Source organism: Castor canadensis, chromosome 4 (assembly GCF_047511655.1).
Source record: "Castor canadensis chromosome 4, mCasCan1.hap1v2, whole genome shotgun sequence".
NCBI lineage: Eukaryota > Metazoa > Chordata > Mammalia > Rodentia > Castoridae > Castor > Castor canadensis.
Window position 1 is genome coordinate 93,544,477 of NC_133389.1, and position 26,180 is coordinate 93,570,656.

The following is a 26,180-nucleotide window of genomic DNA, read 5'->3' on the forward strand; positions in this document are numbered from 1 at the left end:
ACTACAAAATTTTTCTAATTGCCCAGAATATCTGAGTGAGATTGGTATGAAATATCCTCAAAGGACATTATTCAGTATAAATGGCATTGTTGGAAAATAACTTTTCATAACAATAGAGAAAAATCAGTGTTTCACCAGGAATCTCAACCTAATCCATAAGAGAATACACTCAATTCTCTACAAAAGAAAAACAAGAAAAATAAAAGAGAAATTTGTGCCCTGTGGCCCTACATGTTCTCTTGGAAGGTGATTATGGATTATGTCATTTTACTACATACAACTAGACAAATTATGGACTGTTTTTCTTGTTTAGCCAATTCTGGCTGAGTTCACAATGAATGGTTATATTCTGAGTATGTAATTTCTATGGCATAAGTTCATGTTTCTACTTCAATTTTTCTATCAGCTCAAAGCATTGCTCAGTGAAGCTTTATTGTTAACAATGGAGAGATGATTCCCAAGAGGAAGAACATAAGTAAAGTGTGCCGCTAGAGTTACTTAAGGAAAAGATGGAAGGAGCCAAAACTCTGACATGATAATTATTAGGATAATTCTGAGAGTATCCTTTTTTCTCTCAGGGTGGAGACTGTGGAGAAGGAGTCCAAATGCGCAGTTTTTCCTGCATGGTCCACAATGGTTTGATCACTCCCAGGCCTGTCCGAGTAGAGGATACACTATGTGGGGACAAACCCTTTCAAGATAGCATGCTGAAGCAGTCGTGCTCTGTACCATGCCCTGGTATGCAATTCTAGAGATTAAGAGTACCTTTAATAATGTTCTTATTTATTTTTTATTTTTCTGTGTACTTTTATCTGGAGACACTCTGTCTCATCAAAATTGAGGTTTTTCATTAACTTTAATTCAATTCGAATTGTGATTACTAGTTTGTGACAAACTACTGCTTCAAAGAAGAGACGTAGACAAGAGAAAAAACAGAGCAATGCATGTAAATTAAAGAACTAAGCTAGAATCTTGTCTATATCACTTCAATGGCCCCTTTAATCAGTAATTTCTTCACTTAGATAATGGGTTGATCCAACCCATGGGTATATATTTAGAATATTTAGTCAAACATGTTTATGCCAAAAGACACCTCATTTCAGTGACCTACTAATTCTATTTTATATGGATTCTGTGAACAGTCATTTTACAATATTATGCTGATCTTTGCAAACTGAGTTACTATAAACTTTACATCTCCCTTTTAAAATTTTTATTATCACTAGCAGATACATAGTATTCTCTAGTTATAACTCTTATGATTTGAAACAAAGTAATGGCAATGTAGTTTTTGGCACCCTCTTGTTAAACTAGATTAAACTATACATTTCTTCATTATTCTTAGTACTTTCTAATTTGGAAAGTTGGTCAAAATAGAATGTGCAGTATCTGATCTCTTCCATATCCCTGCACTTCCACCATAAGTCTCTGCCTATGTCAATGGTGTCTAGCACCAGTTTTCACACTGTTTTCCCTGCCTTATACCACACAACCTTCCAGGAGACTGCCACTTAACTGCCTGGTCAGAATGGAGCAAGTGTGAATTAACCTGCATTGATGGAAGAAGTTTTGAGACCACAGGCCGACAATCTAGGTCAAAAACATTTATAATTCAGTCTTTCGAGAACCAAGACAGCTGCCCACAACAGGTGCTAGAAACACGCCCATGTACAGGTACCAAGAACACATTTCAATGCTTTAGCCTTGGTTGCTCAATGCTTATTCTATTTTTAAGTGAAGTGTAATAGAACTGCTGTTATCATATTTATTTACAGGAGGAAAATGTTATCATTACATATGGAAAGCAAGTCTTTGGAATAATAATGAGAGAACTGTCTGGTGCCAACGTTCAGATGGCATTAATGTCACAGGTATTTCTTCCTGAGACTCACCTGGGCCTTTCAAAAAGACCTTGGAGTGTGCTGTTTGTAAGAAGAATTAGCTTACCATTTATAAGCAAGAGATGAGTGGGCAGATGGCTCAGACAATCTTCATGGCAATTTTTCATTATACTTTTACATTTAGAAAGCATTCAGTTGTATTTGAAGACCCATAAAATACCATGTAAATTAAAGAAATACTCTAAAACACAATAAAATGTCTCTAAACTTCATGATGAGACAGCACTGAGAAAGATAGCTGCTAGTTTAAACCAATGATCTCTACATTTGTTGCAGGGTTTTTAGGATATTTTATTAGCATGTATTAGATGTGCAGTGGGGGGAATTCATTGTGACATCTACATATGTGCTCACAATATGTTTTAATTAGATTCACCCCTGCCATCATTGCCATGTGCTCCCATCACATGTGGGAGCTCATCCCTTCTGCCTCCTTAGAACATTTTCAACAAGCTTCATTGTTCTATTTTCATGCAGATATGCAAAGTATATTCACCATATTCACTCTCTTTTACCTTCTCCATTTGCTCTCCCCCCTTCCACTGGTATCTACCCTTAAACAGAACTTATTTTGCCTTTTTGTCCTCTATTTTTAAATGTATATTGATTAATTTTTACATATGCTATACTTCAGTTAACCTATAAAAATTTTATTGTACAAAATAATGGATTACATTATGACATTTCTGCACATGTGTATTATGTAATTTGATCTTATATAGCTCCCACCACCGTCCTTTTTTCGCTCCCTTGGTTATTCCCCAAAAAAGACATCTGTTTAAATTCTTGACATTTTGTTGGTTTGTTTATATTTTTGTATCTAAATTCCACATGTGAGAGAAAACATGTTATGAGTCTAACTTATTTCACTTAACATGATAATGTCCATTTAAAATCATTTTAAGCCTTCTTGATTAAAGGTTTTTCAGGATATACTTCAACATATATTCCTGCAATATTATGATGTGGTATCATGTTATCAAATATACCCAGAAATTAAAATTGAAAGGATTTATAAATATAAAATTTTAAAAATTTATGTATTAGTGGTACAAAAATCTCTTTTTTCCTGTAAGTTACAGATACTTGTATTTACTCATTGGATACTTAGTTTTGAATATTGTAATTATTCTGGTTATTTATGACTTAATATCTCAAGAAGTAAAGCATTCTCATTCATAACGGGATACTATCTGATTGTACAAACAGTCTTCTCAATAATTTTAAAGATTTTGTGAATGCCTTCTCAGAGCAAATTGAATTGACATTGATTTTACTTAGTACTGTAGGTAGCAAACAGCTTATGAAAGGGCTGGGAGAAGTATCTACAGAAAAGAAAAATTATTAGTACTTTCTTATTTTATTTATATGTCTTGTTTATATGTCCTTGCATTATTCGTATTAACCCACATGATAACTTATGTTGAGCTATTTTTTTCACTTTGTAAGTTGTTACAATAAATATACTGTAAGTCTGCCTAACCAGGGACTCAGAAAGCTTCCCACCGTGCAGTGATCTGTGAGTTAACACTCATGAGGGTTATGCCTGCATATTCCCTGCATGGTGGTCCTTCTGTGTGGTCTACAGTATCCTGAATAAACTCAGGCCACCAGTATTATCTACTGACTGTTATTAAAGCTTAATTTTATTATTAAAATTTAATAATGTGTTTTATAATCTTTACAAATTCCAATGTTTTCTTCTCAGTTCTTAAAACATCTTCCTCTGAGATCATCTATTTGGGAGATCACTGGTTTTAAGAATAGAAGATCTTTCCACAAACACAATGGTAGCACAGGATTGTGTGGGTGTTGTCCCTAATATCCAAATGAACAGTTTCACACCTGGATGCTAACTCTGGATTGTGGGTGTTTTGTCTTTTTAAAAAAAGTTGGCGTGGATTATTTGTATATTTTTCAGGTAATAGTGAGAATTTAGTTTCTTCATTCCCAGGAAAAATGTAGGTAGGAGTATTCCCTACACCACCTTGGGATCAAAAGCTTTTGCTAGCTACAAAATAATAAGCTATAATTGGTTGACAATTGTAGTAATGCTAAGGCTAGACCCTAAAACAATGTAACCAATACTATATAAATACAGTCTAAATACTGTCCTTGAATAATAAATCCACTCCTTAATCTAATTATCTTCAGGTGTCCTTCCATATTTCTTTTAATAATTTGAATACAAGAAGGCAAGACCAGTATGCAGATAATTTTCACATTATAGAGGCATATACTGTTCTATCAATTTAATTAAAATTATTTGCTGAGCAATTTTAAGTACTGTGTCAATGTTTGATCACCTCTCCTTGAGGTTATGGATTTTCTTTCAAGAATATGTGTGTGTGTGTGTGTGTGTGTGTGTGTGTGTTCTGGCTGGTACACACATAAAAAAATCACCAAAGTGTTTGCTCTGTTTGCTCTGTAGACCTATGAAGTGATTAGTGGCATTCTTTGAGCATTGGTTATTGAAATCAGCTGTATTGCTTAGGAGCTGGAGAAACATATACATAGAGTGAGTCTCCAAGCAGATGTATTTTCTGCTCCTGAACTTAAATTGAGATTTCATCAACTCTTCTACTAATCCTGGCAGTTGTAATCTTTGCCCTCAAGCATAGCCATATGATAGAATCCCATTGTCAATGAACATGGAAAATACTACCATAAGTACCATCTGTTGAAAGAGCCTCTGATTTCAAACAACACATCCTGGAGTAATCAATAAGACAGGACTAGACCACATTGTTGACGTGTAGATTTAAAATAACAATAATTATAATAATGATGATTTTACAAAGTGGCTAGCTTGGGAGGGAGTGTAGAAAAGCTTTTTTCATAGAGAAATCTGCATATGATATTGGAGTTTCTTTTGTAGGAGGCTGCTCCCCTCAGACACGCCCTGCTGCTGTTCGGCGGTGTGTACCAGCCTGTCGAAAGCCTTTCTCCTACTGCACACAGGTGAGTCGCATGCTGGAGTCCTCTACAGGTGTTGTGATTGCTTTGTTTTACATAAGCACTTGGATGTGCTCCTGTCTGCTGCCGTCCATGCAGCAGTTCCATGTGCCCACGACACCATCTAGAGGCATTTGCAAGACTAACCACAGCTATTAAGGATTTTCTTTTAAGGAAAGCAGTCTTTTTTCAACAAATCTGTTTATAACCGAATCTGCCTTATAGCTATCTAATTTATATTAGCTCTATTCACCAATAAGTGTTCCCTGCTGATTTATGTCTTCTATTCTTAGCCTTCACACACCTAAACTATTCTGAATGATGTAAATACTGTTAATATTTGATAAAATTTTATTTGTAAAATTTATTACACTATAATGGTTACAGTGTGAATAAATTTTAGTACATTTAAAATAAGTTGAAAACGTGTCCATGATTAAAAAATATGAGTATGATTTCATGTGTGTATCTCCATGTTTCCAAAGCATAAATTTTACTCTGCTTCTCCTCCCATCTACTACTGCTCAAGAAGTAATGCAAAATATGTAAGGTATCCTGCACTCAATAGTGTGCAATGCATATATAGTTTTTAAAAAGTATATTACATATCTTGAAGAAACAGACTTATTCTTGTGGTATGCTTATTCTGAAGAATAATTTGATTAAAATAATTAAAGCACTCAATCCTATTTTATCTTCTGTTTTAAGATAGGCTAATTTTTTTAATGGGATAATTTTTTTTATCACAGAAAAGACAGTGGGTAGGCTTACAGTGAGGAATAGAAGAAAAAAAGAGAGAGCATCAGGAGCAACTTTATTTGGTCTGATGACACTTGCAAAATAGAAATTGTACCTTTCTACCAACAATCTGAATATCCACTTTAATAAAACATGAATCACTGTTTTTCCATGAACCCTTGGAACATGCGATTGACAAGTTACAACTTTTCTCTCAGGTTAACAATAGAAACCATCTTGAAAAGATGGCTTTAATAGTTGAGCACATACATACTTTCTTAATTAGATCTCTCCGTTTAGTACTATGAGATAATATCAATTAAAAACAAGTATAATATCATATAATTGTAGCTAATTATAACATTTGTTCTTCTAACTTTTTTTCATTTTTTAGAAGATCAAGGTACCTTATTTAGTTTTAGTATCTATTGCTCCTTAAAATCATGTTTAGTCAACAACTGATGATCAAACAAAGCTGCTGGTTGATGAGGGTTAGCAGAGTAAATTTATTAGCTAGGCTCTCTTGAGAAAATGTCAGGTGGTTTTAAATAAGGAGCCATAATAGCAAAGACACAGTGATTCATAATCTTATGCTTATTCTTTTCTATTGTTTCTATTATCTGTTTGCTGGAGGAAGAGCAATAATTTGCAAATTCACTTCCAAAGAAAACGTGTCTATCATTCCTCATCATAGTCAACTTCTTAAATCATTCATTATAAAAGAAAATGACCAGTAATTTCACAAATATAAAGGGTACACCATCACAATGCCAACAAAGGATATGCCATAATATGACACTCAAGTTACAAGTTATAATGAAGAGTAATTTAAAAGCCATGTGTAGTAGTACAAACCTGTAATTTCAGCACTCAGGAGGCTAAGGCAGGAGGATCATGAGTGAGTCCGTTCTGGTCTTCATACTAAATTGAAGATCAGCCTGAGCTACATAATGACATTATATCTCAAAAACAAAACAAAATAAAACAAAACAAGGCCTTGGGATGGAACTCAGTGATAAAGTGCTTGCCTAGTATGTATAAGGCCCTGGATTTGATAACCAACACCACGCACAAAAAACAGTCATTTAGACATATATATGACATCCTTTTCTTGGACATGTGCCTTTGCCTTTGGTAAAGTGTCTTTCCTCTACTTGGCCTGCCCTCCTACATGCAGAAAGGTACTTCATACTAGTTAGCAGTCAATGGTAGAAGGTAGAAGATAAGAGAGACATTCAGCAGATGGGGGTGTGACAGACTTCAGACAACCCTTAGTGCAAGAATATACATAATGCTTTCTTATTTGTTTTTCATAGGAATGGAGGTTGAAATCAGTGAGCAGGTATCTGAAACAATTGGGGGAGAAGAGAAGATAATTAGATTAAACCTCATAAATATCTCTGGACAAAGAGGAAAAGATATACTTAATGAACTGTATTCACAAATAACTGATTTCATGTGTAAAGTATTTTAATTGTAAACACAGAAAAACTTGACAAGTTTTTAATGCTGAGTATAGGATTCAGAAATGTAAATTATATATTTTTCATCTCATTGGCAAGTCAGTTGCTGAAAACCCTAAATTTCCATTATGTATTGTGCTAATATTCAGTGATTTCAACATTGAAATTGTTTCAGATACATCTGCACAATTCATTGTGTAATGATAAAAATATTTTCTGTGCTGTAGGGTGGAGTCTGTGGTTGTGAGAAAGGCTATACAGAGATAATGAGATCAAATGGTTTCCTGGATTACTGCATGAAAATACCAGGCTCAGAGGATAAAAAAGCTGATGTGAAAACCCTTTCTGGGAAAAACAGACCAGTGAATTCAAAAATACATGACATTTTTAAAGGATGGTCTCTTCAACTACTTGATCCAGGTGTGTTCCAGTCATGAATAAGAAATATAAATGTTCTCATGAGGGATCATATTGTGACAATTGCTCATTATGGGAAGAAAAAAAAAAGAGAGAAGGAAGAGGTGATATGACTTAGTTCAAGATTTCTCAAATTTGATTGTTGTATAGTGAATAATAACCTTTAAGTGAAAAATATTTTCATGCATGTTTGAGTATTTCTGCAAATTATAGTCCAAGTGTTAGTGAGTTAAATAACAAAATGATATCCTTTGAAAATGCCATTCAATTGTAAATTATATCTATTTTTATAACTGGACTTGTGTGTATATTGTCCATTATGCTATTTAAAATATACTTATATGTTTAATTTATTATTAAATTATTTTTAAAGTAGTAGGTGTAAGGTACTGACGCTCCACATGCTTCTGTACTAGGGATTTAAAAGCACTGGATCATCTCCAGTGCTTTGTAGCAACTCTGTGAAATTTTATGGGTAAAGAAATATAAGAATGTTCCTGCTCAGGGAAGATTATTCATTTATTTGTTTTTACTTACTATTGCCAATATAAAAATTCAGAATGAGGATTTCATCATTAGTGTTTCAAAGAGACAAAGCTGTTATGCCCATATGAAAGTACCATGATTACATCGAACCTCATTCTCAAATCTGATTGAGGCTTAAAAGGGTCCTGCAAACAAAAACTGTAATAGGTACTCATAACATCATTGGACATAATTATAATTTCACTCAAACAGTTATTGTTTACCTAGATTTTGATTATTTTTATCCCAAAGAAGATTTTAGAATAAAATGATGATATCTGTATTTTGGAATGCTAGTAATTACATTCACACAGTTTAATGAGTTTATGTGTGTGTTTCTTTTGTAAACAAATGTCACTCTTTCGGGATGCTACCAATTACCTTTTTCAGTCTAATTGCAAGTTTAGTTTGGCTATTTGTTCACATAAAATAGAGGAAAAAATTAGATTGCCTAAAACAATTTCTGTCATATATAAGAAAGCTATACATATGCTTAAACAATATTTTACATAGAAAAAGTCACAAAATAGAACAGAATATTTAATCCATTTCATTTAAATATTATAGGTATGAATCCAGAACACTATGTTCTCATACACACTGTCATACTATCACAGTAATTTGATGAATTGTCTAACTTGTTTGATCATGTGGTTTTTGTTCACCTAACTTCATTCAGAAAGCAGAGCTCCTAAACCTGGTCATAGTTTTCTATTCATGTAGAATTAAGGAACATGCAAGATAGTTGTTTAACTATAAATTTTACTTTATGTTGTCAGAATATCTGCAAAGATGTGTAAGACTATATAGCAGCTGAAAATAAATTCATGAAGTAATGATTGTGAGTGTTTGGCATTGTGAAAAAAACTCGATTGACTATAGTATAATTTATATTTTAATATGTTGTTTTTTGACCTGTTGTTGATGTTGTTTGACATTTGATGGCTTTATAAGTTTAAAAATTCAGTTGAAAAAGAAAATATTCAGCAAAATAGATGTTTTAGTACCTAGGATTTACAATCTAATTTTTTGAGGGTTAATTTGCTGAAGATCAAAGTAACACAAACTGTTTATATCTATGGAAATCCATGAAAAGTTGTAGAATGTGATACAATCTAGAGTTTGCTTTTTATCACAGCACTATTTGTAACAGGTAACGCATATTTGCATGGGATTACGATTGTCAGTGCCTGATCATGTGTGGCAACTCACAGAGTAGGCCAGAACATTGCTAACTTCTTCTGTAGAGTGCCTCCTTGGCTAAGGTACTGGTGTTTGTTTCAGTCTAGAACTGATAATTATTTTGGTGTTGTCAGATATGTTACTCTCTCAAATGCTATAAACTGTCATAAGCTGAGCTTGTTATGTTATCTCTGTCTTAAACAGATGGCCGAGTAAAAATTTGGGTTTATGGCGTTTCAGGTGGCGTTTTTCTTATCATGATTTTTCTAGTATTTACTTCCTACCTTGTTTGGTGAGTACTAACTAGTAAAAAGTTTATACTCTGTGTTTTAATGTGTGTCATGTTATATTAAAAGAAAATATATTTCACAATCACTGCCATCTCGGCACCACCCCAGAGACCATAAATAGTCTCCAACAGTAAAACGGCTGAATAGTTGAAACAGGTGACTGTTGTCACTATTGTTACCATCTGGTATCACATTCTTTTATTTGGTTTTCCAATAATATCAGAAGGTATACAAGAGCAATCATTAGTTAGAACTTTCCCACTTAACTCATGATTTAGATTGGTAGGTTTCAAGCTCCATGCATACTTGTGTCTCTTAGGGATGGATGCTTGAGTCCCATACCCAGAGATCTCAACTTGGTTTTTATGGATATATAAAAGATCCCTAAGTAATTCTGATGACTCTTCTGCCAAAGCTGAAAACACTACTTTAGATAAATCTACTTCTTAAATTTTATTCTTAACCTGGACTATTTTGACCAATAAGGTTAAACTAACCAGCGCATTCAAGGTAGCTTCATTTTAAATAACTAAGCCAAGAATTTGTCAACCATTACTAGCAATAAAAGAAAATTTAATTGGCTGTCAGTTCCAGGAATCCTATTTTGTAAGTGACTAGCTCCTAAAAATTTATTATTCTCATGAAATAATAATTAGCTTATTGTACAGAATATGTTTTAGGTGATAAGCAGCTCTTGAAATTAAAGTCAGCACATTTTAACATTTTCAGGTAAGAGTATTTATTAGCTTCCAAAGCAGAATTTTAAAAGATATTTTTCAAGAGATTCATGTGTTATTTTACTTTTTCTACAAATTAAGAGATTTATACTTATTATCTATCTTTAGATTATTTCCTTGAGAACTTTTTCCAAAGTTTTAGTCTTGATTCAAATCTAGCTTTTGTATATTTATCCTCAAATTCTGTTACCAAGGCTACAACAGGTTTTTAAATTTTTGCTCTTAGTGAAAATCAGTGAAGAAAATAAGGTGACTTTAATTCTTTCTGCCCCCTATAGTGATAATAATTGAATCCCTAGAAACTGGATTTCTATCCAGCTAATGTTTCCAGAATGTTGTAGTGAAAAGGAATACCTTCAGTTAGTAATTCACCTATAATAAAATGATTGACCAATTTACAAGTCTCAATTGATATGTTTGACAAGTAGTACCTAGCTCCAGTCTTAATGAACAAACATGAATTTGAAAGCTTTGTGTGAGGTCAGAGTGATAGAAAGCATTCATCACCAGAAAAGACTAGAAAAGGGGGAAACTTTTTAAATTGCAACAGAAGATATGCAGAAAAATATGAAACTGCTCTCAAAGAAAACAGAGCAATACAGTACAAGGTGGAAAAGTAGTCAATTGATTTGTAAAAGCTTGGATGAACTCTAGCTATCAATAGTCACATCCCCAAATCCAGATTCCATTCTTCCTTCTTCCCTGAAACACTTAATGCATTGAAAATTAACACATAGTGACACATAAAGCCTCTTTTGCTTTTCTCTATTTTCAACATAATATTTTTTTTACCTCAATGTATTTTTTCAACAAATATTTAGTAAGGCCCTTTACTGTGTAACTCTGGGCTTTGGGAATTTTAATTAGCTCGATTGATGAATTCCAGTAACAGATATAATTTTCTTGAGAATTTTTAACATATACATATCAGTGTAATTCTTCTCCCCTATTTTCCAGTGACAAAATTGCATAAATATTTATCCCTATCATTTCTCATGTTTTTCTTTATGATCCTGATAATTCCCCATCATGAGTTACATAACAACTCTCTTTTGGATTTATACATCCTTCCTTCTTTAGTCTACAGCCAGATTAGTCTTCCTGAAACTTAGTTCCAGGTGATCCTATTCCTACTCACAATCAGTGACATCTCATCCCACTGACAGCAAAATCAAAGCCACATTCTATTTTTTGCTAGCCATTTGATGAAAGTCTTTTTATGATTGGAACCCAAAGAACTCTGTTCTATTTCATCTTCTATTAATTCCTTATGCCCTGGATAGTCTGATATGTCATGTAGGACCAAATGTATTTGCCTTCTGCCTCTCACTGAGAAAAAATTTTTAAAAGAAAAAGAAATTGGTTAACTTAATAATTTTTGAATAAAATGGTTAATTTTCTACTTAAGTATTTAATCAATGTGTTTTATTATACAGTCCAATCCTATATTAGATATTACTGTTTCATTCTAAAATACTGATTTCTCTAATTTTATGTTCATAACAGTTTTACTCAATATTCCCATCTATCTTTCAGATCAGTCACTTTGTCACTGCTTCATTCTCCCTATCCACACCCAACTCTAATTTTTCTTGTTTACTATATTCACTTCCATCCATGCTGTTTGAGATATAGCACTTCTTTGAATCTGTGCTGCTGTTTCTGGGGTTAAATATCAATAGCCAATCACCTGTTCACATTTCTTAGGAAAGATGGCCATTTTATTTCAACTGTAATGGATATTTATAATATTCATTAGAAAAAAAGCTTTGACTAGTACAAATATAATATAAATAATATTAATATAATATAAAACACTTTATAGGTTTTGGCATAAGTCTTCTTTCTGAGGGACAATTTTGGGTGGAATAGCTTTCTATTAGGGCAGTCAAGGGGCTGCCCTTCCACTTGCCCAAGAAGTCTACTGCTTCGATGGTTACTCTTTATGTTCCTTTTATCTGGAATGAACCTGTCATTGCGAGCTATTGGCTTTCAACTACTACCTCCAGTAAAACTCAGATATCAACCTTTTCCTTGTCACACAATCTGGAATTGCTTTTCCTTGTCTTCTCCCCTTGGCATTTACTTCATGCTGAAAGTAGTTATTTGTATAAATATCTGCTAACTGTACCAAACCCCAAGGACATTACATGTGGGGGGACCTGTAATTACTATGTTTCACTGATTTTTTTATATCATAAATTCAGATAACTATCTATTGAACATCTGAATAAGCAGATGAATAAATGAGTATGTTAATACAAATCAATTTATTATCTGTGGAAAAAATTGTATTTTTTAGAAAAGAAAATATCTCATATTTATTTATGCGTTAAGCACAAAGTACTTTACATTCATTGCCTTAGTCAATCCATGTAACAGTCTAATGAGATGTTACTGTTATAACCATTTAAAAAATGAGGAATTTCAGAGAAATTAAATAAAGTTTCTGTGGTCACTAACCTGGTAAGCGTTAACTCAAGCTTTGCCTCATTCCAGAGTAAAGACTTTTTTGACTGGTCTTTCAGTCATCATAGTTTCTTTCCCTTGAGTAATCCTGAAAGTACTTTATGTCTACGTCTTTCACCTTTCTTTGAGGCTCCTCATTTCACAGGTAAAGTAAACTACAGACTTGGAAAACACATGCCATTTACTTCTATAAATGAGCTGCCTAAAGAAATCAAAATAGATGTTTTCACAGCACCTAATTCTATTAAATGGCTTGCAGGAGAGTTAGAGGATGACAGCTTTGGAGACTGTATTTTCCAACAAAATAAAAAGCTGAGGATAGGAGAACTGCTATAATATGCCATGTTGTAGGTATAAACTTTAGATGAAAGCAATTTATAATAAAACTTGGAAATGCTTTTAGGACCTCTGGACATAAATATCAGTAACGCAATTTATTGGGAATGACCAGTGGGTGAGCTTGTAGTTAACCTAGACATAGTGCCTGGAAGTTCCTCTGGGTAACCACATCCATTCTACCTTGACCAGCACAACTTGGTAACAGATATTCCTTGTTTCCAAGCTTGAGAGTGGTGATCCAGCTTCCAGAAGCTTGCCCCTCACAAGTAGCTGCCCAAATAAGAGTTTGCTGCTTTCATCAAACCGTTGAATGTCTGCTGATCTAAGGACAGTTCTCATGGCTTGCACTCCATGGTGCTGAGAGGTGCCAGGAGCTTGTCTATCAATCCAGAATGAGCTCACTATTCTTGATGAATGCATTTTTATCCTTTGCCAAAATGCAAATGACCCTAGAAGAGATCACTTTACAATGTGTCAGTCAGTGATCTCTCACACCCAGGATAACACAATGGTCTTATCCTTTGTGGTGACTCTACAAGCAGTGGTGGCTGTCAAGAGTGCTCCATTAGGAATAGTGATGAGCTGTACCTCAGCACAACAGGAGGGAAATGTATGATGGATTAGAGACTTTGGCTGGGCACAGGATGATCACTGTTGCTGGTAACCTATGTGCCAGGCATATGTGGGTCCTGATTTTGTGTGAGGAAAGATGGTGATCACACTTTTCCAGATTAGGGAGTTGGGGAGAAAAGGAGAAAGAAACATATTTCTCAAGGAAAAAAGTGGATTCCAGTGAAGGAGAGGAAAAGATGATCTTCTAGCTGCTGATTTAGCACAGGGCAGTTGTGCTTTAGCTCCTTCTCTTTGAGATACCTATGAACTGGCCAGGAAGCGCTATAAAAGCCATAGTTGCCTAGCAAAGCAATAGTCATATGCAGCAGCTCAGAGATTAACTTTCAGGAGGACAGGAATTCTCAGATCTCATACATTCATAGTTGGGATTATAATGTCACTCCACTGGGCGATTGTACATTACAAAAAGATTCATAATAAATAAAGTCCTCCTCATAGTGATCCCAGCACCCTCATAACCAATGGAGGTCCCAGGGCTGGACACAACGTCCATAATCTCACATATGAAAACTGGTATAAAAACATCTCTGTATATCTTAGCAGAATTTTCTAGGCCCTGCTCACTGAGACTGGCCAAGTTTACATGCCTCCCAGACAATACTATTATCTCTTTATGCTGATCTAGCCATCTTTATTCTTTATCCCACTCTCCATTCTCAACCTCTCTAGTCTCCAGGACGCAATCCTACATTTCTTTTTGCCTAGTAGCTCTTGGAAAATGGAAATTAAGAGCAGATTGCCAAATTCAGTACCACCTGTGGCTCATGCCTGTAATCCTAGCTAGTTGGGAGGCTGATATTGGGAGGATTACAGTTTGAGGCCAGCCCAGACAAATAATTCACAAGACCTCATCTCCAAAATAACCACAGCAAAGTGGACTTGAGGTGTAACTCCACTGTAGAGCACTTGCTCTGCAAGGGCAAACTCTTAGTTCAAACCAGTCCCACCAAAACAAAACAAAAACTATGGATTACCAAAATTTCTATTTGGAAGCATCTATATTTTTCTTTCCCTCCTTTTCCCTGAATCCCTGCCACCAAAGATAAAACAACAAGAGATTGTGAAGGGGAAGGCCTTATTGTCATTTCAGATGAAATTCCTCATTTTTTTTTGACATTAGGATAGCACACACCACCTCCAGTGTAGATACACAAGCTGTCACTTCCAAGTGATTCCAACCTCTTGAGTGATTTCTCAGTTCCTTCAGATGCTGTGAATTAGAATGCTCAGAGCCTACTTCAGGTTGGGTTTATTATCCATGCTAGAGCCTGAGTCCAGCATACAATTAGAGTTCTAGAATAAATTTATGGATTCAGATGGATAAAGTTAACCCGCATGTTATTCAGTTATGCAGTATCCTTTAGAACTGGAGTGGGACAGAAAAGAAGGATTAGAGGCTGAGGCTTTCTGTGCAGTTTCTGAATCATGTCATTTGTCCCTTTAGCATCTCTGGCTGGAAACTGTTTGCCTGCAGCCTGCCCTCAGTGCTCAGCAAATCCTCAGTAAGCACCCTCAAGTGCCAGGTGCCAGGGTGAGGCTCACAGAGAGGATCTGTGGTTTCTTTTAGTGGTTTTCAAATTTATTTATTTAGCTTCTATGATTTGTTTCAACATCAACACCCAAAATTAATTTTACTCCTTAAATTAGAACTTGTGCATTACAGCCATTTTAATTGTAACAAACCTTTTTTTTTAACTGTGGTAAGTTCACATAGCATTTTCACCATTAAGTGAAAGAAGCTAGACACAAAAGGCCACAGATGGTACAATTTCATTTATATGAGCTATCCGGAATAGACAAATCCATAGAGGCAGAAAGTTGATTAGCGGTTGCCAGGAAACCTGGGGAGCAGGGAACAGGGAGCAATTGCCAAGTGAGAAGAGAATTGCATTTTGGGGTGATGAAAATGTTCTGATGCTACATAGCAGTGACAATAGACAACATTTGTGACTGTTCTAAAAGACAGTGAATATTACACATTAAAATGTGTATTAAAATGTTTTTTTGGAGTGAATACTTACACTCACTCCTGATATAAAAATTAATTCATATGTATAGACAAGAAGGCATTTCCAACAAGTGCCAATGAAAGGCAAACATATATGGACAGTGTAGTAAAATTGATCAGATCTATGTGATGGAATCCCATAGAATTCAGGCTCTTCCACTGCCTTTCTGACAGAGGGAATGTAAATAACCTCTCTTGTCTTTCTCTGTAGAGTAGCAATAAACCTAAGCCCTCCCCTCAGTGTTGTTTAGGTTTTATTGAGAGATTGAATATAAAACTCTCAGCACAGTGCTTGGCACATAGTATGCATCCAATCAAAATAAATAATAGATGCTACTACAAACCATACAGCAATTTGGAGACAGGAAAAGAGATGGTTTCCTATTGAGGGCAGTCCAGAAGAGAGTCAGGCTCCGAAGGCATGAAGCAAAACACAAGAGAGGGAAGGTTATCTGTGGGAGGAGGAGGGGAGTTCATGGCAGAATTACATGCTGTAAATATTTATAAATATAAATTAAAGTTTGCCCCTGCTAAGAAACAAGAAGTGAAATGCAGGCTGCAGCCCAGTGTGAATTGGGGAGGCCACTCAACTGCAGCTTCTTTTTTATGAAAAGGAAAACCAGCCCTCCCTGACCTGGCTAAGTTGTTAACCACTGGTAAAGCAGTGACCAGGTGAGAATGGCTCTGAATAAAGTAGAACTGGTGAAATTTTTCCTGGTAGACCATGGTGACTTGGCAGAAAATGTCAGGTTTCAGGCCAGATCAGAAATGTGTTTGCTTAAAAACAAGAGCAGAGTAAAGCATAGGAGGCTGGCTGCCTCAGCTGCTTATGATGTTCAATATCTGTGATGTGGAGGTCACAGTAGTTTAGGAATTAGTGAGCAGCAGATGTTTGTGTTGCTCGGTATAAACAGCATCAAGAATGGAAAATATTGCTTCTATCAAGTTTCTTTATTTCACTGAAAATTCTTAATGTTTTGAAGTGATGGCTTCTTTTTTTAAAGGGTTAAAACAAGAAAGGAAAATATCACTTCTATCAAGTTCCTTGATTTTGCTGAACAATTCTTAATATTTTGAAACTTTTTTTAAAGGGTTAAAGTGTAATATAATCATGTATTACATAATGGCAGTTCCATCAACAACGCATGTTTGTGGTACCATAAGACAGCACTGCCTAGTGATGTCATGTCATAGCCAACTAAGTTATGATGTTCATATGCCTAACAATGTATTTCTCAGAATGTATCTCTATTGATAAGCAACACATGACTGTATTCAAAAAAGAAATCCACATATCCGGAGAGATGAATCTTTTGTCATTTTACCATTTGAATTTCTATGCCTCAAAATTGTCTTTGGCAGATGAAAAGGATCTATGTGAACTTTATCTGAGGAATTCTTTTCCTTTTGCAGCAAGAAGCCAAAACCACATCAAAGCACACCTCCCCATCAGAAGCCTCTGACCTTCGCCTACGATGGAGATTTAGACATGTAACCAGAAAAAGAAATCCAAATGTAGACATCAACTGCCTTAACTGCTTTCTCTTTTGTAGCTCTCAGACTTCTCAGTTTTTTGAGGAATCTCATGATGTGATTAATTGGGCAGAATACAAATATTGCAAAAGTAATATTGCCTCAACTTCATTTGAACATGGAGTCAAGGATTATTAGATCTGCCATTTTGTTTTCAAGTTGTTAGTGGGTGTGAGTGTTTTATTTTTTGGTTTTCCTATGGGTCCTGAAAACCCTGTCTTCCTGTTTGGAAATGGGAAGAAGAAAACAGGATGGAATTCCCACAGACTTGAGTAAACTTGATCTTCAGCAGCATAATGACAATCCAGAAGAAAGTTCAATCAAGGCATTTACTGTAAATGACTAGTCTGACACTGCATTGCTATGCACTATATTAGTGCAAAGTCTATTCTTCCCATACTTCAACATGAGTTTTCTAGAGTTTACATTCGTTCAAAAACTTTCAAATTGGATTGCCTATTTTCATGAACAAAGAGAGAATGGGTTGCCATTTCAGAAATTCTCTGAGTTTTTATCTTGAAATACTGTATTTTGATTTGTAGCCAGGGGATGATGGCACTTAATGGGTAGCATCTGTTGAAAATAATAGAGCGTGTGTAATTGTTGAACTCTGTGAAAGCTAGGTGGTTTGTAAAAGAAATGTGTAAAGAGTGAAACGAAGGACATAGGAGTTAGATGGAAGAATGAGGTATATTATTTGACTACTAAAACTGTAATTTAACAAAAACAGCTGGATAGAAATTGCATTAACCATACACGGTTGTAATTCAGTTTAATGATGACAAACTCTGCTTTTGTAATTTCGATTTTCTTATCAGAATATTTACAAATTCTTTTTTAATTTAATTATCTGACCTCATTTAATATACATTAACACCTATCCTGTTTGTAGCAAGTCTTGCTTTTATAAGGTTTCAATAATATCTAAAACAACATATTAAAAAGTTGACACCATTTTCTGAAGATAATTGTTTGTAACCTAGGTGTGGAAAGTAAGAAGGTGCCATCTTGTGGTATTGACTTGTATTTATAACAAATAAAGTGCTCAAGAGACAATAATGTTGACTGTTTTACATTTATTCACTTTCAAAATGCCATTGCTTTGACAAAAACATTTTAATATCAGTTTTCCTGTGTTACCACTTTAGAGATTGGCAGATGAAATCACTAACAGAGACAGGGAAACCCCAGATTCTCAAGACTATCAGGTTTATGATGAAACAGTCAATCACAGGGACGGACATGAAGTAGCTTTTAAGAAATATTTACAGCTCAGATAACATTAGAACACACAACAGCAATAGTGAAAACACTAATGTAAATGACCTGAGAGAAATGAGAAAATGAGAAGTTGGAAATGTAATACATGAGCAAAACAGAGGATGTTTTCATTTGTACTATGACTTCTGATAACTACTTACCAGCTGGGTGAACTCTTTGATTAACTGATTTTGTCCAGTGGCACCATGTTTCTAAAGAAAAACCAGGTGCCAGTGGCTGGTGGCTGTAATCCTAGCTACTCAGGAGGCAGAGCTCAGGAGGATCACAGCTTGAAGCCACTATAGGCAAATAGCGAGAACCTATCACGAAAAAACCCTTCACAAAACAATAGGCTAATAGAATGACTTGACTGCAAAGTACAAAATTTCATTCTTTTTATGACTGAATAAAATTCAACTGTGTATAAATATTACATTTTCATAGTTCATTCATTAGTAGTGGAGCGTCTTGGCTGTTTCCATAGCTTAGCTGTTGTGAATAGTACAGGACACTTTAATATAACCTGACTTACATTCTTTCAGGTGTATCCCTAGGAGTGGTAGGGCTGGATCATATGGCAGTTCTATTTTTATTTTTTTGAGGAGCCTCCATACTGTTTTCCATAATGTTTGTACTAGCTTACATTCTCACCATCAGTGTATGAGGGTTCCTTTTTCCCCACATCCTCTCCAACATTTGTTGTTGTTTGTGGTTTTGGTGGTAGCCATTCTAACAGGAGTGAGGTGGAATCTTAGTGTGGTTATGAAACACATTTATTCATGTGATTTTTGGATTTCTTCCTTTGAAAAAACTCTGTTTAGTTCATTTGCCCATTTTTTCATTAGGTCATTGATTTTGGGGGAGTTTAGTTAAATGTAGAATTTTTAAACCTGCTGAAATCATTATCAGAAGGGGGCTAAGGTAGAAAAAAGAAAAGTAGAGAAGATGAAACAATTCAGACATGATACATATGTACATGGAAATGTCACAATGAAATTCCCTGTGTAGCTATCTTAAACAAATAGAATTGTCACTTTTTTCTTTCACAAAATTGGAAAACAGGAGGGTGGAACAGGTCCTGTTTGGGGTGGTTGGTACCAGTAGGAGAAGGAAGGAGGTAGCAAAACGGTGTGGGAGGGTGAATATAATGCAAATGCTGTGTATACATGCGTGTAAGTGGAAAAATGCCTGTTGAAATTATTCCAGGAATGGGGGTGGGGGATAGAGAAGAATGATGGAGGGGATGAATTCAAGGATGATATAAATTTGATATATTGTAAGAACTTTGTAAATGCCACAATGTATCCTCATCCAGCACAATAATAAAAACACTGAAAAATAAATAATAGGCCTATTTTTAAAAAGTCTCCTTTCATACAGAACAGTGTAAGAGAGACCCAAATAAAAACACCATATGGTTTACCCCAATAGATGTATATAATAGATGTCCCAGATAACTAGTTTGTAGAAATAATGAGCCTGACATACAAAGGGTTTTTACAGTTTTAAATTCAAAAAATTAAAATTTGTAGTGATTTTACATAAAAATTTAGATTCCTAGGTTCTCTGGAAAATGTAGAAAATCTAGTAACAAATGTTCCAGTCTTTCATGATAATAATTTGCTGGAACTGAATAATTTGCAGAAATGTCATTCATTTTCATTAATTTAACAAATATATATTGAATATTTATTTTGTGCCAGATACTACTATAGAGTAGAAAGAGGAAAAAGACAAGATTCCCACCAAGAGAGATAAAAACAATGATTTCCAATAAACAACAAATAGAGCATGATGAAAAATGTTATGATCAAAACTGTACAGAACATTAGAATCAGGAGTAATTTGGGTACAGTATGCTATTTTAGATAAGCTTGTCAGGAAGGTCATTACAGAAGATGGCATTTAGTTTGGTGATACATAATTTGAGAAATAGATGAAGAGAAAAATCCATAATTAAGTGTTCCAAGTAGAAGAGGAAATAGCTAATATAAAGCCTTAAAGACAAAAATATGTTTGGTGTTGATTATTTTTATAATGAATATCAGCTGGTAAGGGGCAGCATGAACTACAGGAGAGTAATATAAGACAGACTTCCATCCTTTTGTGAAATCTACCTTCTCGATGAGGCATTCTACATACCCCCATGAGGATTCAATACTATAATCAGAAATCTGAGAGTTCACAAATTAAAGTTCATGAGCGAGGAAAACTGCCTACTTTTTGTAAATAAAGTTTTATTAAAGTACAGCAAAGCCATTCCGCCAATGTGCTGTTTATGTCTTGCTTTGTGTCAAGGGTAGAGTTGAATATGAATATTTGAGACAAAGACTATAGCCAAAAATACTACCTGTCCCTTCATAGGAAAAGGGAAAAACAAACAAACAAAAACCCCTAAAACTCTTTTGTACAATCGTCACCTTTAACCTCTCCATTTTTTATTTTTTCAATAGCCTGATCATGCCCAGAGGTGGGGGTTGGGGGGAGGTGGCCCAAATAATGTATACACATGTAAGTAAATGCAAAAATGATAAAATAAAATATTTTTTAAAAAATAAAATAGTGTGATCATCTCTAACATTCTATTTACTGTACTTATTTAGTTAATACAGCTTATTGTCTATTTTCTATTCACATTAAATGTTAACACCATGAGGACAATGATTTCAATTTTGTTCACTATGCATCTCAAATGCTGGGAATATGGTGGGTGCTCAATGAATATTCATAGCATGATTGAATGAAGTTACAGAAATAAGCAGAATACAACATACAACCACATGGAAGCCATTGTGAGAAATTTTTATTCTGAAAGTACAAACAGCTACAGGAGGGCTTCAAACAGAAGAGTGACATGACATGATCCAGGCTACTAAGTTCTCATGACTACAGTCTTTACTCTGATTGACCAGGTCCATTCATCTGTGTGTCTGTCTTTTGCTATCGATCTCAGCAAATACTCCATGAATCAGAAGTTATTATGCTTTAATAGTATCTCAAAAAAACGAATGTTCAATGACCCTCTCAGAAGATTCCCCTGTGAGTAGAGGCCTCGGTACAAATTTAGTATCAAGCTCTGCAGTTTTCAGTAACAACATTAAGCAACAAACTCAATGATTTGGGGACAGAGAGATTTTATGAGAATTGTGCAGGTTTTGCATGTTACATTTGCTATGATACTTATAAGTTTTCCTCGGAAAAATTTCTGTAAAGATGTTAGTGTGGCCAAAGTACAATAAAACTCAGATTGCAAATGAATACAATGGAGTGCACAAGTGTTTCACAAGTGGGTTACAGGTGTGCCACCGTGGGTTATAGGAATATTGATTCTTCTCCAGCTTAAGGGTGGCCAGAGACAGTCAGCCTCAGTCATGGCCTCATTCACTCTTACATTATAGAATTATTATCATTTTTCTATGTATTCCATAAGATTAAGAAGTATTTCAGTGGGCACCTAACATAATTCGTTAATATTTGTTTTTCAAAAAAAATGAAAGAAAGAAAACCATTAAGTTTGTGGCTACTCCTAAAATCACGAGACTCATTAAAACAATTTTACAAATGTTTTCTGAGAATATTCTTATTTTTCACAAAATTATAAACTAGGAGGTAAACTCATATGAACAACAGTGACATAAAGGGATGAACAAAGAAAACTTGACTAATTGCAACTGGGGAATTAAGAGTTTCATAAGAAATTGGACTTTGAGCTACTTTAAAGAGTGAAGACTTTTTGACAGAGGTGGAAGGAACGGTAATAGATAATTAGCTTTTCATTGCTGCACCAGAGATTCAAGGTCATTTATATACTTCTTGAGGTGAGGACCAGGATAAGGATAATTTTCACATTATTGAGTTCATCTAAGAATGACATGACAAACTGAAATATGTCAGTTTCTTCATCAAGCAGCATGGAACGATTCTTTGTTTACACCTTCTGATGCCTGAACCTCTTAGAACCAAATCATCAGGAAGTTTCCCTACTAAAGGATTTTCATTCCAGGTCTACCATGGTGCAGCCTCATGAATGCCAGACATGAGAGATGTGGAAAGCAGCATCTGCTACTCAACTACCAGAAACCCCTGTATCAGTTCATGGGAAGGTAAAGACTGAGGAACTGGGTAGTATTTAGCCACAGGAGGCCAGGAAACATATGCACTCATATGTGAACAAACCACATAAACTTCTTAGAGGATTACTTGTCCTTTTTTGATTGCCATCAAAGAAAAACCAGCAAATTCAGATGGTTCAATAGTGTCAAACAACAAAATGGTATAATTCAAGGTTCCCAAACATCCTTGTTTCCCAGAACCATTAATACTCAATGATTTTCTTTATAGCACTTGAGAGGCCAAAAGCAATATATCATGATTCTGCTCATGACATAGTTAAGTTCAAACAACTTAACATTTCCGTCTTAAGAATTTATTGGTGTTTTGAAAAAATAACAGTACTCATAGATTAAAAGAAAAATATTTTGGTTTCATTTTAAATAATCACCATTATTAAATCACTAGAAGCCTAAGTGGATTTGGGCTTCTGAAACTTCTCAGACCTTAGAATCAGATTGGCTGATACCACCTTCATTTCCTATTCCATATTGATTTTCACGTACCATTTATTTTTCTCACAGCAATCAATGAAAATCCAGCTTCAAAAAGATGTGACATCATCAAAAGAGATGTAGTATGATCTTACGTCGAAATATGAATTACCTCAAGCTAGTAGTTGACACCATATCTGACAGATCCTACATTTAGCTGTGCTATCCTCATATATTTGAAATCTGGTGGGTGCAATCCCAAAGAGACCTTTGATATGTAGTGAGTCAGAGTTGTGTTTCTGAATGGCTATAAGTACTTCAGGATTTCAGACACCTGTGTTGATTTTCCATGAGTTTATTTTTCATATCAAGGATGAATAACTGTTTCAGCCTCGGTTTTATGTTTTGGTTGCTAAAAATACAGCTTCAATTTATTTCACAAATCTTCACATATCTCTCTATTAAATCTTATTGATTTGCTATATTTAAAAGCACAAAGGGAACATTCAAAGGATTTTGTATGTGTGTGACTACTCATCCTTAGCAAATATATTCTGGACAAATTGTATAAAAGATTTCCTTAAAGTATAGTAACATGTGCTCTCTTTCTATCCCTCTTTTTCTCTGTTTATCTCTGTGTGCTTTTTTCTCTCTCTCTGTGTTTCTCTCTTTGTGTGTTTCTCTCTCTCTCTCTCTCTCTCTGTTTCTCTCACTGTGTGTATCTCTCTGTCTCTGTCTCTCTCACCCACATTCTCTGTTACCACACTCCTTACCCAAACCCTTAACATCTTTTTAACATGACCGTATCTAAGTGTGACAAAAAGTAACAAGGGAACATGGTTGGCACAAATAGGAATAGCAAGAAGATACAGAGAAATTAAAATAATGGAGATAAAAATGGAGAGAAACTTCAGCTCTGATTATTATACCATAAGTTGAATGGATCCAAAGTCATTGCTATAAAAACAATTTAAGAACATTTTAGAGCAGGGGATATGATTCAGTGGTATAGCACTTGTCTAGCATGTGTGTAGACCCTGGGCTCAATTCCCAGCATAATAAAAACAGTTAACAATTGTAAAATTTCTGATGTCACATATATATGTATATATACATATACACATCTGCATATATATACCCATGCATGTACACACTCATATTTTTATGAAATTTAAGAACTAAATCCAAGACTAATCACAGAAACATGAAAAAACAGCGAATCTAACCACCTCTAGGTGAATGGAGCTTAAAATATTGAAAGTAGATGAAACAGAGGAGGAGAAAGAGGAGAGGAGAGAGGAAGAAAGAGGAAAGCTCAGGAACACCTTAGAAAAGTCTTCCTTTTTATGTAATTGAAATAAATAATGCAGCCACAGGAGCATTCATGGTGCTCATGGAGGGTTTGCCATTCTCAGTTGTTCTATGTGAACAATTCCAATTGAAGATGCTAAAGCCCTGATAGTCTTCATTGTTTGTTTGATAATTTAGAGTAATTACCTCTAATTTTTTAATTAAGAGAAATTTATCATATTTTATAGTCAAATGAGAAATAGGATAGTTTTATAATAAAGTTGGAGAACTGAACAGAGGCTTGAAGAAAAAAATTCAGGACCCATAAGTTTATTTTTTTAACTCAAAAAATATATTTTGTTAACTTTATGCTTTCAATGGATAGTGACATTATGTATAAGCTCTTAATTTCATCAACTTTTTATCTGTATCATATCTAATATGAAAACACAGAAAAAATAAAACTAAGTTTTTAAGAATAGTAATTCTACCTCATTAACTTCCCAGATTTCCCTTTAAAATCCAATCTTCTATTCCATCAGTAATAGAACCCCTAAATGCACACGTGACTTAATATTTGATGTTTTCTTCACTGCCATTGATTAAACTGATGTTTTACATACACACAAATCAGTACTAGATAGACTAAGTAGTCCATCTCCTAAAGATGAGTAGACTTATAAGAAAAACTTCAAATTTTAATAATGTTATCTGAATAGAAATTGAAAAAAATAGAAGGCCAACATTAATTGCTTTTGAGGACATAAAATATTTCCATCAAATCTTCTGGGACAGATTTTTCAATTCAAGAAAATTGGCAAATGTATGCCTCTCTCTGAACAAGTTTAAGTAAGACTTTCATTGTAAATAATTTGTAGAAATCTTAGGAAGGATAGGCAGAGTATAGATAAATAGTAGCAGATTTATTTGAATTCAATTCAAATACAGAATTGGTTTTCATTCCTGGCAGTTTTCTGAAATGTACATTATGGCTGTGTTTAGTTAAACCCATTATGACTCTTGAGCCTCTGAAATGCTAATATACTCTCACTCAGCCTCTATATGTTGATTTAGCTTCTTTGGTGGTACAAATTTCAATCCCTTTCATGCAGAAAACTAAGATGAGCAGATATTTGTATAATGTATATGTTAATTAAAGCACACAGTTTTCTGGGGGCTAGAGAGCAACAAATGGATTTTCATGGCTATTATAAGGAAAACAATTCACTCGTGAATTTCAGAAGCAGTAGAGCAGGATAGTATATTGCTATATTGTGAATAGGGACCTACTATAATAACATACTAAATAATAAGGAAAAATAATGCCACAAAAATAAATTTGGATGCCTTAATCTAACAGAAATATAGCTTTCATCAAATATGGGTCCAGTACATTACTTTACTATGAATTGTTACAGCTCTGCTGCTGAATTTGATGAATTTACATTACCATAAGAGATTAGCTTTTCAATCTAGATTAGCTGAAAATTATCCTCAGACTATTTCCATTCTGCCCCTTACAACATCATAGGCATACAGACCAAGAGCTGAACACCTGAAAGTCCTAGTTGTGGCTCTACTGTCGTGCCAGCCCAGTACATCCAGCAAATAATGACTATCCCCTTAGGAGTCTAAGGGAAAACTAAGGAAAAACTCCTCTGGGTTTTAGGTAATCATTTAAACCCATATTCACTAGACTTCTACTTGTCTGTAGTCTCATAAATTGATCTAGCTCCAAATATAAAGATTTGTTTTTTCAACTTTTTGTTCACGTTGGCTCTTGTATTGACATCTGTCACTCAGATAACCATTAAGCATTCTGAGTTGGAATTACGAACAAACTCACTCTCCTTCAGACCAGCATTACCTTTTTGGTTCCTCCCCATGGAAAGGATG

At 34.6% G+C, this 26,180-nt stretch overlaps 1 protein-coding gene across 1 annotated transcript in view; it reads left to right on the top strand.

Annotated features, from left to right (window-relative positions):
• The window catches only part of Thsd7b (thrombospondin type 1 domain containing 7B), an 809,913-nt gene extending 791,497 nt beyond the window's left edge, over positions 1-18,416 (top strand). The window contains exons 22-28 of the mRNA XM_074070650.1: positions 579-738; positions 1,501-1,674; positions 1,776-1,871; positions 4,780-4,862; positions 7,285-7,477; positions 9,386-9,473; positions 17,071-18,416. Of these exons, the coding sequence (XP_073926751.1) occupies positions 579-738; positions 1,501-1,674; positions 1,776-1,871; positions 4,780-4,862; positions 7,285-7,477; positions 9,386-9,473; positions 17,071-17,152 (876 nt within the window). The 3' untranslated portion in view covers positions 17,153-18,416. The remainder of the gene's footprint in view (positions 1-578; positions 739-1,500; positions 1,675-1,775; positions 1,872-4,779; positions 4,863-7,284; positions 7,478-9,385; positions 9,474-17,070) is intronic.
• Positions 18,417-26,180: the final 7,764 nt, after the last annotated feature.